The following is a 12,501-nucleotide window of genomic DNA, read 5'->3' as shown; positions in this document are numbered from 1 at the left end:
CCCAGGAAATAATTGTATATGTAGGAATATCTAGAAATGTTTAATGAATATAAAAGAATTTAAGAAAAATGTATGTAGACTCAATATTCAAGTTTTCAACCACATGTCCTGGAAGTAATTGTTGTAGGAGACATATTTTGGAATGAATAACTGAGATGCAGAAAATTCATCAAGAGACCGCTATAAAAAAGAGAAAATGCTTTCCCCATATCGCTTTAATTGTCTATTCAGAGAGTTGAAAGAGATTACCTCGGGCTGAAATTGACACTGACAAAATTGCATTGTGCATGTCGGTCATATTTTTCGCTTTAAAATATAAAGAGAATTGAATATAATGATATTTCGCGACATGATTTGCCCGTGTTTTCCCGCAAAATTTTACTTTCTGTGTACTGATTAGTTTAATAAAGACAAATACTAGCGACAAAATACTGGACAATAGAAATATTCCTAGATTTTATCAAATATAGTAGAGCGACAGACGAACACTCTAAAAGTTTTTCTGCTTGACTACAAACATAAATGAGAGAGGCAGCATACCACGAGATGTATACTAAGTACAAAAGTGGCTCCTTTCCTACAGATAGCAACGGATATAGAAAAGGTGATTCACTTTTTAAAATTATCTTTCATTTCAATGTATACTTTCTGTAATTATTCTTTATATATTCTGTCTTGCAATATGATGCTAGATTTATTCAAACTAAGATGATACGGCTAAAACGTTTCTGGACCAACAACACAAGTAGCATATGTAATACAAAATGACAAATAAAAATGTTGCACATTTTGTAACGATATAATTATCATTCAGGTGAAGGATATTTCAGGCGTTGAATAAAACATATGCCTAATCCTCCCAAAACCTAGTATGTATGACACAAAATCCAATGCAAGGATTTTTATTTTGCCTTACACAGTTATGTTCTACAAAATCCTTTTAATGCAACTATGAGTGGCTATCATCTGTTAGGTGTAAAATAAATTGTTATCTGTTTTCTTTCATTTTAGGTCATGTAACGACTTTCCATCTTCCGTGGCGAAAGAATACCCTACGTGACCATCCGGACATTTTTTTCAGTCACGAAACGGTGATAGGATCGAATCACTTACACTCCGCGAGATGGTTGGATAGTTTTTTGACATTACGACACAAAAAAGGATTCGAACGCAAAAAAGTCGGCTACCTGTGATTAAAAGTCAACGACCTTTATATCTCAGCAACGGCTTAAACGGAAGTTTTTTTAGACGTAATCTAAAGAAATCTATGACAGGTACCCCTTAATCTTTATCCAGCTAAATTTCTAAAATGGACTGGCCCATCATTCAATTTGGGCAGGTCATTTATCAGTCGAAGGGGTGTTTACGGAAAATTTACTGGCTGACCAGACAATGATCAATCTGCACGGCATGCCGCTAGCAGCCTAAAGGCAAGATAGAAATACTGGCGGAAAAGTCGAGACAAAATTACTCCAATCTGAATATTGCTAACACAGAGCTCGAAAATGGATTGACATTTTTGTTGACTGTTTGGGTGCACGTAATAAGTTTTTGTCTAAAATTACTTAAATTAGAAATGCCGTGTGGCATGTTTATGTTATATGGGGGTATGGACAGCTCTATCATATAATGACATCATACGTTGTTATTCAGGGTATAGACAGATCTGTTATATATTGACATCATAATGTTTCAGACGGCATTAAACATTTATGTTATTGCTAGCCTTTTATGATATTTGTTCCATCTTCGAAATGAGTTATTATTTTCCTTATAGATCGTTTTAGGGGAAGTCAATACGTGAAATGATTCAAGAAATAATAAGGAGAACTCCATCCTTAATCCTAAAACACTTAAGGAGAAAGTGAATTTCTTACGGAAAGTATTTATTATTTATATCTTGACAAATGACCTATTATAACGCTGTATCATACTATTTTAAAACTAACCAGACTGCAGAATACGGAGGTGAGGTATGTATGTTCTATATATATCTTGACAGGCAGAAAGGACGCATTGTTTCAGAACAAATTTTTCATTGATGGCTGCTTGTTGATAAAGAATAAAGATTATTAGTTAAGGCTTTGCTATGTTTCAACTAAAGAGACCAAAATCGAGCATGTTAACTTAAACAGGGACCTAGACTTGCCTGTTTGCGCAGTGGATATAGACAACAACTCCAGAGGACCCAAATCTAATCAACTGCTTCGTGATGTTTTGATAGTGTTCACTTGATGGAAAACGTACACTGCATTTAATACTTCAACTCTTGATTTGAAGAATATACATAGCTGGACTACCTTCCATTTGCCTTTGCATTTTCTAAGTCACCTCTCTCTTTACATGTATATATACACATGAATAAAAGAAATAAAAGACAAGGGTACATTTTCCGGAAGCACAGAGTACACAAACACAGCCATAGAGCTATGCACCGCAAAGAAGCCCGCAACAAAAAGAAACTAACAGAAAAATATAGGAGACGGGTTACAATATACAAAACTGCAAAGAAAACGTAACATCTAAAGCATAAAACATGGACCCTAATCAGAGGTGCATGCAATTGTTTTTGGAATGTCAAATATCATTTCTGCTGCGCAATAAAGCATTAGCAGGCAGATATAATTCCGGAATGTCTGACAAAGCAATAAAGAGTGAAATAGAATAAAACATTGTTTAGGAGACACTCTGTCAATGTACACCCACATACAATCTGACATCAGAGAGTAATTTGTAACATTCATTTCATGCTTTCTGGGAAATGAAAAAGCAGTAGAGGAAATTTTAATATTTCTATTTGTTATAAAAGCTGTCATTCACATTGTAAGTTACAAATATATTTTTAACCAAAGTATGTTAGTAATAGTTTCACTGATGAAGTCTCGTAAAAGTGAAGGTTTGACTTAATTGAATATAACACTGATTTTTTCCTCAGAAAACATATAGTTAATACTTATGAATTTCTCATTTATCCGTTCATTATATAGCTTGATATTCAACTGCAAATGATACGTCTAGACTTGATACCGTTTGTAACTGAACACTTATCTAAGACAACGTGCTTTAGCAAGTCAACAAGAAACATCAATAGGATAATAGTGACGGTAAAGGGAACTTGAGAGTTTAACCAAAGGCTCTGTGGATATCTCTTTCTTTAATTTTATGACATCATATAATTTAGTGTGCTTAAATACCTATGTTTAGCCCGAGAGGTAACTGTTAGGTATTTTTTTTACATAAAAATATGTCTTTAGTCTTGGTTCCAGTTGAAATACGTTGTATAATTACCTTATCTCCTACAAGAACTTAAGGCAAATGTCGTTTTGTTAGCTACCGAGACATTTTCGTTTTTTTTTTTTGGAGGGTTTTTTGTTAAACTGCTAAAGCATTCACGTGAAATTCTCTTTGGCAGACAGTTTCTTCTTGAAACTTAATTTTTTTAACGACCGAGCACTTGAAACCACCAAGACGCACAAAACTTAAAGAAATTGATCGACATAAAACGGAGACTACAACCATTTAATCATTATCCGTGTTGCATTGTACATAGTAGCGCCCCAGTTAACTTAATGGTGATCAGAAAACGACAAAGTGTTTTTGTACGCCCATTTTATTTAAAACGGACGTACTATATTATGACGAGTGCGTCCGTCTGTCTGTCTGTCCGTCCGTCGATCCATTAGTCATACTTCGTGTCCGGGGCGGAACTCAATACCCAATTAAGGTACTGACCTCAGTTTTGGTATATATGTAAGTGATGATAAAACGATGTGCAGAGCGCATGAACCAGGTTAGCAGGTCAAATGTCAGTGTCACAGATGGAGCTCCATTTTTTAAGTGTGCTTGATATTTCGTGTTCAGAGTATAACTTAATAACCGTCAAGGTTTTGATTTCAATCTTTGCATATAGACAGGTGTTGAGACGATGCTCAGAGTTCATAAACCAAGTCGGTAGACAGTAAAAGATCAAGGTCACAGCAAGGTAAAATATTGTTGTCATATTTTGGGTCCAGAACATAACTAAATAACCATTCAATATATTACTTTAAACCTTAATTATAGGTTGGTTGTGGTAATGAGACTACTTGCTATTTGAGCAGTGCAACAATCAGTATCACTGCTCTTCTACGCTCTTATAAATTAAACCCCTTTCTCTACCACAAACACACACTCAAATCGAAAAAAAAATCACTTTCGACCCTAAAAATGTCTATCTTAACTTACTTTGGGTAGTTTTTGTTTTTATATCAGAAAATAAGGAACTCTCTTTTTGGTATAAAATTTGTTCAGATCAGAAAATACATTTCTTAATACCGAAAATATTTCCAGTTTACATTTTTCACTTGTTGAGCCAAGAATAGACAAAATCTTATAGGAAACGGTAATAGACTTTTATTATTAAGATATGTAATGTCAGTGCAAATTATCAAAGCTGTCCTCGTAACGGATTCTTTGTAATCTTATCAGTCGTGGTGAGGTATTTGATTCTGCTTCAGTACCATTTGGCACTAAAAAGTAATACAATTGCGCATGCTCCATGCGGTATAATACTATCGAGATTCTTTCTAATTTGATAACTGCTGTTACGTTGTTTGAAGTGATGTGAAAAACAATTTTCAGTAATTGACTCACAATTGGTCACATATGAACATAAGCAACTAGGAGTACCATTTACAATGTAAAATTCCTGTCTGTGTTTTTGTACGCCCATTTTATTTATTATTTATTTGTTGATTTACAGACCATGTCGATTTCTTACGAATACCAGACAGCCGCCAGCCATTTAGTTTTGTCAAGTTTTTCACATTCTGATATGTAGTAATAAGCCAGTTTGCGTGAATAGGCTTCATTGCCATTCCGTATTTCATCGGAAATTGGTGTTTCAGATACTGCCAATTGGTTATTTTAGCGCTGCTGATACTGCGCTTCTACAAGTACGCGCTAATAAGTCAAAACTACTCAATTTAAGAAGTTTGCGCTAAAATTTAGCTGCGCTAATATAATTACACTTACAGTATACATCTAGATGGATACATCTAGCACCGAATTTCAATGTTATTTCAGATATCTTACGGTAGGTAGATAATTATATCAGTTTTCCCGTAGTCTATGCCAGAATCAACCTGTATTTACCTGTTCTTTGCATGTAACTGTCAACTTCTCCACATAAATCAGAGGTGGAACACAAAGTGACTTCAAGAGCAATGCCTTTTTTTATCAAATCGTCACGGATAATATACGCATCACCTAGGGATACGAATCAAGACCCCCATGATCTGTAGACCGCGCTCTCCTATTGAGGCGGGCTAAATATGGTGAACTATTTTCTGATCTAATCTGATGCTAAGGAAATACTGTTAAGTGGCTATCAAGCGCAACTATTTACCAAAATATTATTGAAAAGGGATTTGGTTTCGCAAATTTACATCACATTCTAGGCTGTTTTATAAGTTACAGAAAGATTTTTTTAAAAATCCCACACACACATAAAAATCCTCATCAAATAACATTTATTTTAATAAAGAATAATAATAAGTTCACTGGCTTTAAAGGTGTTTGCCTATAGCTCTTAGATAAAAACTGTCATGTAGACAATATTACTAATCAGAATATTCTATAATTGTTCTGCCAGAGTAACTCATTTGTATTTCATTACTTGTCGCCGAGATACAACAGAATCGCCACTGCGACAGATGACTAAATCAGGTTAGTAGGCAAGTCGTAATTGAGGAGGCAAATTGAAATTAGAAGCGGGGAGTTTGTTAGCAGAACAGTGTCATGTAATTTGTAAAAAAAATCTATTTCTGAATCGAGAAATATACTATAAGGATGAAAGCACACATAAGGTAATATATAACTATCAATTTTTATACCGTTTAACGAAAAGATTTGATTCTGGAGTCTTACTAGTCAGTAGACAAAATAGACAATAGCTGGCAGCTTATATACTGTTATCAATATGGCAAGGTGATCAAGCACCACATATCATAGTAGTCGTGCGGAGTGTTGGTGTTTGTTGGCGATTTAACGTCAAAAATTCCTTCTGAGTATTGAATCTTGATTCGTAGTTTCGATTCCTGGTGACAAGTCAGCGATATGATCGCATTCTGCAAGTCGTCTGCATATCCCTGCATTAATATGATACACTGCATCTATCTAGACAGGTTAGGAACAAACAAAGAATCAAGACGGAGACGAACACAATACTAAATGTTCTATTTTGTCATGAAATGAAGTCAGCAGTGATAGGTGTCTGCTGTTATATATATTTTATCGATTACAGACAGGACAGGCTAGGAACAAACAAAGTATTAAGCCGGGAAATTACGAGCAATTAAATGTTCCATTCTGTCAAGACATGACATTAAATTGATGCGTGTCTGTAACATAGAATTTATCGACTCTAGACAGGCAACATCTACGTATAGTGTAGAATATCTTACTAGGGCATGACCGCTTTATAGACGAAAGTGTATTTTCCTCTTTAACTTGACTACAAATATGCATTTTTTTAAAACATCAAGTATTATAAATACTACATGCTTTTTATTCAAATAAACTATCTCGCGTTAGATTAATTTGGATAAATGCCGCATTATTGTAGCTTAATTGAAATTTCGTCTCTAAATTCTAAGAACTACTATCCCCTGGTTTCAAATTGGAACTAAGCTACTTTTGGATCAGTGAGTATATTCAATGTAACAGTGTCCCTTTGTGCTATATAAGTCTGGTATAATATGTAAACTACAAAATGAAGTTCCGCTAGAGTTTTTCCAGTACCTCTCATGAACAGACGCAATTGTTATAACAAAAAGATGTTACACTGGCGACAAACGTAACAACTGTTTTACAATCGGCAACAAATGTTTTAAAGCTACTACCCCACATTTTAGGTTAAAGTTTTCAACGTTTTCATTTCCACCAAGTTTGACATAGGATGTTAATATGACACTGAAAACAAGTAAAATGAACAAAAACAAGTGTTTGATACCGGCATAAAGAATATTTGAACCACAAGAAAAACATTTTGTATACTTTTAGAGAAAACTTTTTTGGTTAACTATATGTGAACACGTCAGTAGAGAAGTTCAACCAAGTTTTCTTTGCAATATTGACGAAAACAGAACACTGAGTACGCCAAACGTCCCTGCAATAAAAAAAAGTAGAAATAGTGACTGATGTATGATGGAGGATAAATTGTCACTTGTTCAATATGCAAAGTACGCATTTACCGGTTTTACGAAAGAATTGCGCAATTGATACGAGTAAGTATATTTTCCAGTTCTGTTTATGACCATGGTGCTAAAAGTAGATCCATACCTACGGCTGATCCTTTTTGTATTTGCATGCTATATAATGGTTGTAAGGTATCATGTTCAAAACTATAAATAAAGCTGACAGTTTGATCATGCTATACAAAGTGAATTTACCTCTGAAACAAAAGGGTTAGCTATCTTTAACAAATACTGAGTTACATGAGGTAAAAATTCTCTATTTTGCCTTTACTCTTTAGATTACACAATGTGCAAGAACTGTAGATAGGTTTTACTTCTGCCCCAAAGTTGTTGTTAAATGAAGTGTGCAAAATTTAAAACAGTCCCACAGGACTCGACGTTAATATTTTAATGTTCGAGTTAGAATTCTGTCTCATTAAATCCGGGCACCCAAAAAATTGTATTCACAGTTTTGTTTTGTGTTTTGTAATTGTTTACCAATAGTTTGACGTTCCTTTTAACAAAATTAATTGTATATGGAATTCTCTGCAAAACGGTTTGGACTGAAGCCATCACTTCGAAACTTGTCTCTACTTCAGCTTGAGGAAATATCATATGAACTATACACAATTTATAAAAACGGCACGATAAAAGTTGTTTAAATTTTGCATACAAGTCTGTCACTGGATACAGTAGATTGCTATAAATATTTTGTACATTTGAAATATTTACCATTAGGTGGGTCATACCTTAAATCCGTCGACGTGTTTCATATTTGAGTCGTCTCACTTAGACAGAAGTAAACTCAAATTCTCTTTTGATTATAAAAACGGTTGTCCAAAAGACTTATTTTTCATGTCTAAATCTCACTGCGAAGATAAATTATCTGCTAAGTATCTTTGCATCTATTTCATGATATACATTCACTTTGATTGAATGACACCGAAATGCTCATTACATAAATGTTAATTTTGTTTCAGTCATATGGAGTCATTGCAGTTCTAAAAAGGTATTTCTTGAAGGTATTGTTGTTGCTTATGAAAGATTTTACTAATATGGTAAATGTGAGTGTATTATACTCCCTGTAAAATTGTATATCCCTTGATGTATGTATATTAAAAAAAAACAACACAAAAACAACCTTTTTACTTGGGTTAGAAAGTCTTGAAGAGCAATCTTTGTTATCTGAAAACATGACCGGTCCTTTTTATTACATCAATTTTATTATATCTTTCGGAAAGCAGATGACACCCATAAATCATTTTGACTGGATTCGACAAGTATTTCAGATAAAAGCTAGATTAATTGTTCGCTGTATTCCGTATTGCCCTGATCTGTCTTGACAAGAATCAAGCAAAACTGTCTAGCAATTTTATAAAGCTTAATAGAAACTAACACTCATGTAGTATTATTAAGGACATACTGTCAGCTCCTTTTTATGATGATGTTTTTTTTTCTGAGGTTATTTCGCGAAAGAAGCTAGACGTTTGTGTGGTCATTTAAATTTCTGATATATTATGTGCTTTAGCAATAACATTGAGCATCTCTTGATAACACACTAATAGACACAGATAAACATCATTAACAGATTGTAGGCAGGGATCTGAATAATAATCTGGATGGAAAGTAATTGTACAGGCGGTAACAAGACCAAAAAGAACAGTTATTCTTGAACCAGATATTTCGGTCTACACATTTAACTGTGAAAGATTCTTGCATACCAAAATTTATTAATAAAGACTGAAAAATCAAAACGAATGGCTGTTTTCTTTAAAGCACTTTTTAATGTACATTGTGCATTTACGCATCCATTTAAGAAATGAAATGTATTTTTTCGGTGTTCATGCGCAATAAACGACAGAATAGGATCAGCAAATCCATGAATCGCTTAATTTAAGTCCAAACTTGATGGAACAATGATAACTCTTGGGAGACACGTATCTCAAATTGAATCGTCTAATGCAGCTACTGTTGGAGAAAGGGTTCTAACTTTGAAAATCACCCCTGAATCTGCATGCATGTTGTCAAAGTCATTGGGCAGATGACTCCTTACCATAACTATGACTTATTTGAGCGATGCAACTCGGGCGAACGTTCTAAGGCCGTTGTGGTCCTCTTCCTTGTACATTTAGCGTGTTTACTTTCAGCAGATCTCCATCATTCATATATTATATGTCGTTAACGAAAGCCTCATTTGCACTATATTCAAGACTTAGTCTAAATATGTGATTCTAACAGTTTAAACAAGCAGCTTCTAGTTCATCTGTGAAATTTGGTTCAATAATGTTTTGTAGTCTTTAAACAAACTATTCAAAACAATAATTACTAATTTCCATCGCAGTAAAGAATAAATAAGATTCAAAGAGAATCAGGTGACCTGGTGTACCTATGACGTGTTCAAGTAATGCGCACCACTCGGATCAAAGAAACTGCGAAACGGAATATTTTACGTAATTACTTACGACCCTACTTTTGCAAGGGACCATGGTTTAACGATAGCACCACCGTTTTATCATTAGCTCATATAAGTGATAAAATCTTCAGGAATTAGAACATAAGCAATCAAATCAAAAGCAGACTCGATCATAATAGAGTCAGTGTTTGAGATATAATTAAATAAGCATCAGCTCTCATGCTTGCAGCTGGCTTAAGTGAAGTTCTGTTGTAACCTCATTTCAATAAATGTAAAAATAGTTGATGGCCATAATTATTAATAAAAAGAGGCAAAAATCGGTGCTTGAAGGCCATGTATGATATTAATTAAAATCTTTATGAAGATCTCTGTAAGTCTAAGGGGAAATTTGACCTTCAAAGCACGTTAAAACGGGGATATCTTGTGAATATTACAACTACATGTATAAATTCAGAAATGAATATAAACAAGAATAAAATGTTTATGACATTTTAATGAATTTATCATTGGAATACAATTAACACTTTTCGACATGATACAACCGTCAATTAAACAGTTATTTCTCACTTGAATGCCTTTTCAATCATTTCTCCCGCACATTTTCAAAATTTTCAGAAGTTCATTTATAACTACATAACAAGTTGCTCACTAGGGATTGCTGTTGTTATGCCTTCCAAAATTTGTAATCTAATATAGCTCTTCACCCAATCTTAACATTAATTTCATAGAATACAAATAGTTTTTATATTTGATAGACTAGATTTTGCTGTGAAACGCCAAATCCATTAAGCCACAGGAACAGCAATATAATGCTTATAATGTAAAGTTTGTCGTCCAACAACTATGTACAGTACTCTTAAGAACGAAAGACAACTTCAAATATTTGACGTTAATCTTTTTCGTTTTCATCCTTTCTCTTTCGGTGAAATTATGACTGTTGTATATTCATTTTTATTTGCATCATTTAATACCTTGGTTGCCAAAGTAAAAAAAAAACTGAACATTAGAATATATAGAAAAGAATGACTATGAGGCGCATTTGGAAAGTTTTGAGACAAGTGCTATATCTTTCTCGTTTGTTTTGTGTACAACTTTTTTATCTTATCTCTTCAAAGCAATCTCCCTGAGCCCAAACATACTTTCTTAATCAATCTCTTAAGTCTTCTTTGCAGACTTCTGGAGCTGTTTGATATTATGATGCAACCCCGACCCCCCCCCCCCCCCCCCCCTTTCCCACAGCTTATAATTTTCAGTCAAGGGGGTAAGAAGAAGTCATTAGGATGGATTCAAATCAGGTGTAAAACGTTTACATGTATGTGGAAGCTAAAAAATTTCTTTCTTGAAAAAATGGACTACTTAACAGCGTTGTTATGTAGCACGAAGGTAGTTCATGGGATTCAAAAAATACAGACAAATCTCATCGTCTGATAAGAGCTCCAAAATACATTTGTTGCAGCAACCTTTGTATTCTGTTTTCAGAAAAATGAGGACAGTTTCTAGCCTGATGTTTTTCTGCGCATTTGTGAAGTGATGGTATTAATCTTGTATAAATTTACATAGTTTAAGATGCTTTGTCAAAATCTCATGTATAGCTACGGCTGGATGTACAACAACACGAGCTTAAGCTTACAATGTGTATAGAGAATCCTCTGTGATGCATTTTAACAAATGGGATGTCAGCTGACTACAGCGACCATCGTGGGCGGTAAAATTAAACTTGAACTATTAAACTTTTTAAACCATCAGTAAACTGTGCTTCAAACCCGACTTTATTTCCGAGCAAAACATGACTAGTGTATGACTCAACACCTAATTTCAAATTCTGTAGATAAAATGTAAGTGCTTTAAGTAATGTTTAATATGTATATGTATGGACATGGGATGCCTAAATACTTTCCAGTTGTCCCTCGTAAATTGAACTAATAGCTTCTGATTATGTCGTCAAATGATTATTTTCAACTATTATATCTTAACTTCTAGGCGTTATAGGTAATTCTTTTGATAAAGACACGATGATCTTTTAAGTTAATAACTTAATGCAAATGATGTTTTGAAAACTTTTTAACTTACACTGTAAACTGTAAATGGCTTTCCATTTGTGTTTGCTTATATTTCTAATGCATTAGAAGTTAGAAATGACAAATGTCATTTGAGCTCCAAATTCTTCGAATTTGTCTTTAAGGCAAATTGTACGTGATCCGTCAATGTGTGTATCATTTGGATGGCATATTTTTGCCTGCAATGTTTGGTTTGCACATTTCATTCTAAGATGGTTCTATGGTATCAAAGAGTTAATAAGTTCGCAGATTTGTTGAGAGCGCTGACTTTAAACAACAGATTCCCTACTAGTTCCTTGTTTACTCAGTCTTTCAGCATCCAAATATTCCCATTCTGCTCTGTTTAATAACACGCCATTCAACATAGGCTTGAACGATTTGTCGAACTTTACCCAACTCTGAAATAAAAGAAAGAATTCAAGTCACACAATAGAAACAATCTAACCTTGTATAAGGCATTAAATCAAATTGAACAGGTTCTGCTGATTGATTTCTATCTAAATGAAAGAGTTACACAGGCACGCACATTGCAAAACACTTTTTCATTTTCATTTTTCATTTGTTTGAGATCGCATCACAAATATTCAAATGCATAACAATACATCTGGTAAGAGCAGGTTATACCTTGCTTTAGACTTACTAACTTAAAGTGCATGTATTATATTACATTTGTCAACTTTGAAGCGAAATATTATTAATGAATATTTAAGAAGAAAACATTTCTTGTCAATGTTGTGTATATACATATTAATTAGAAGTATTCATATTTCTGTGTTTCCATTGTTTATAGCAACTTATAAAACTGGTAAGGTGCGGT

General features: G+C 33.9%; 1 protein-coding gene across 3 annotated transcripts in view; it reads right to left on the bottom strand.

Annotated features, from left to right (window-relative positions):
- Positions 1–10,106: 10,106 nt before the first annotated feature.
- The window catches only part of LOC123559706 (dual 3',5'-cyclic-AMP and -GMP phosphodiesterase 11A-like), a 171,718-nt gene continuing 169,323 nt past the window's right edge, over positions 10,107–12,501 (bottom strand). For all 3 annotated transcript variants that reach the window (XM_053552436.1, XM_053552437.1, XM_053552438.1), the window contains one exon: positions 10,107–12,082. In XM_053552436.1, the coding sequence (XP_053408411.1) occupies positions 11,954–12,082 (129 nt within the window). In that variant the 3' untranslated portion in view covers positions 10,107–11,953. The remainder of the gene's footprint in view (positions 12,083–12,501) is intronic.

The sequence above is a fragment of the Mercenaria mercenaria genome, chromosome 10 (genome assembly GCF_021730395.1).
Source record: "Mercenaria mercenaria strain notata chromosome 10, MADL_Memer_1, whole genome shotgun sequence".
NCBI lineage: Eukaryota > Metazoa > Mollusca > Bivalvia > Venerida > Veneridae > Mercenaria > Mercenaria mercenaria.
This window is presented reverse-complemented; position numbering and strand designations above follow the sequence as displayed.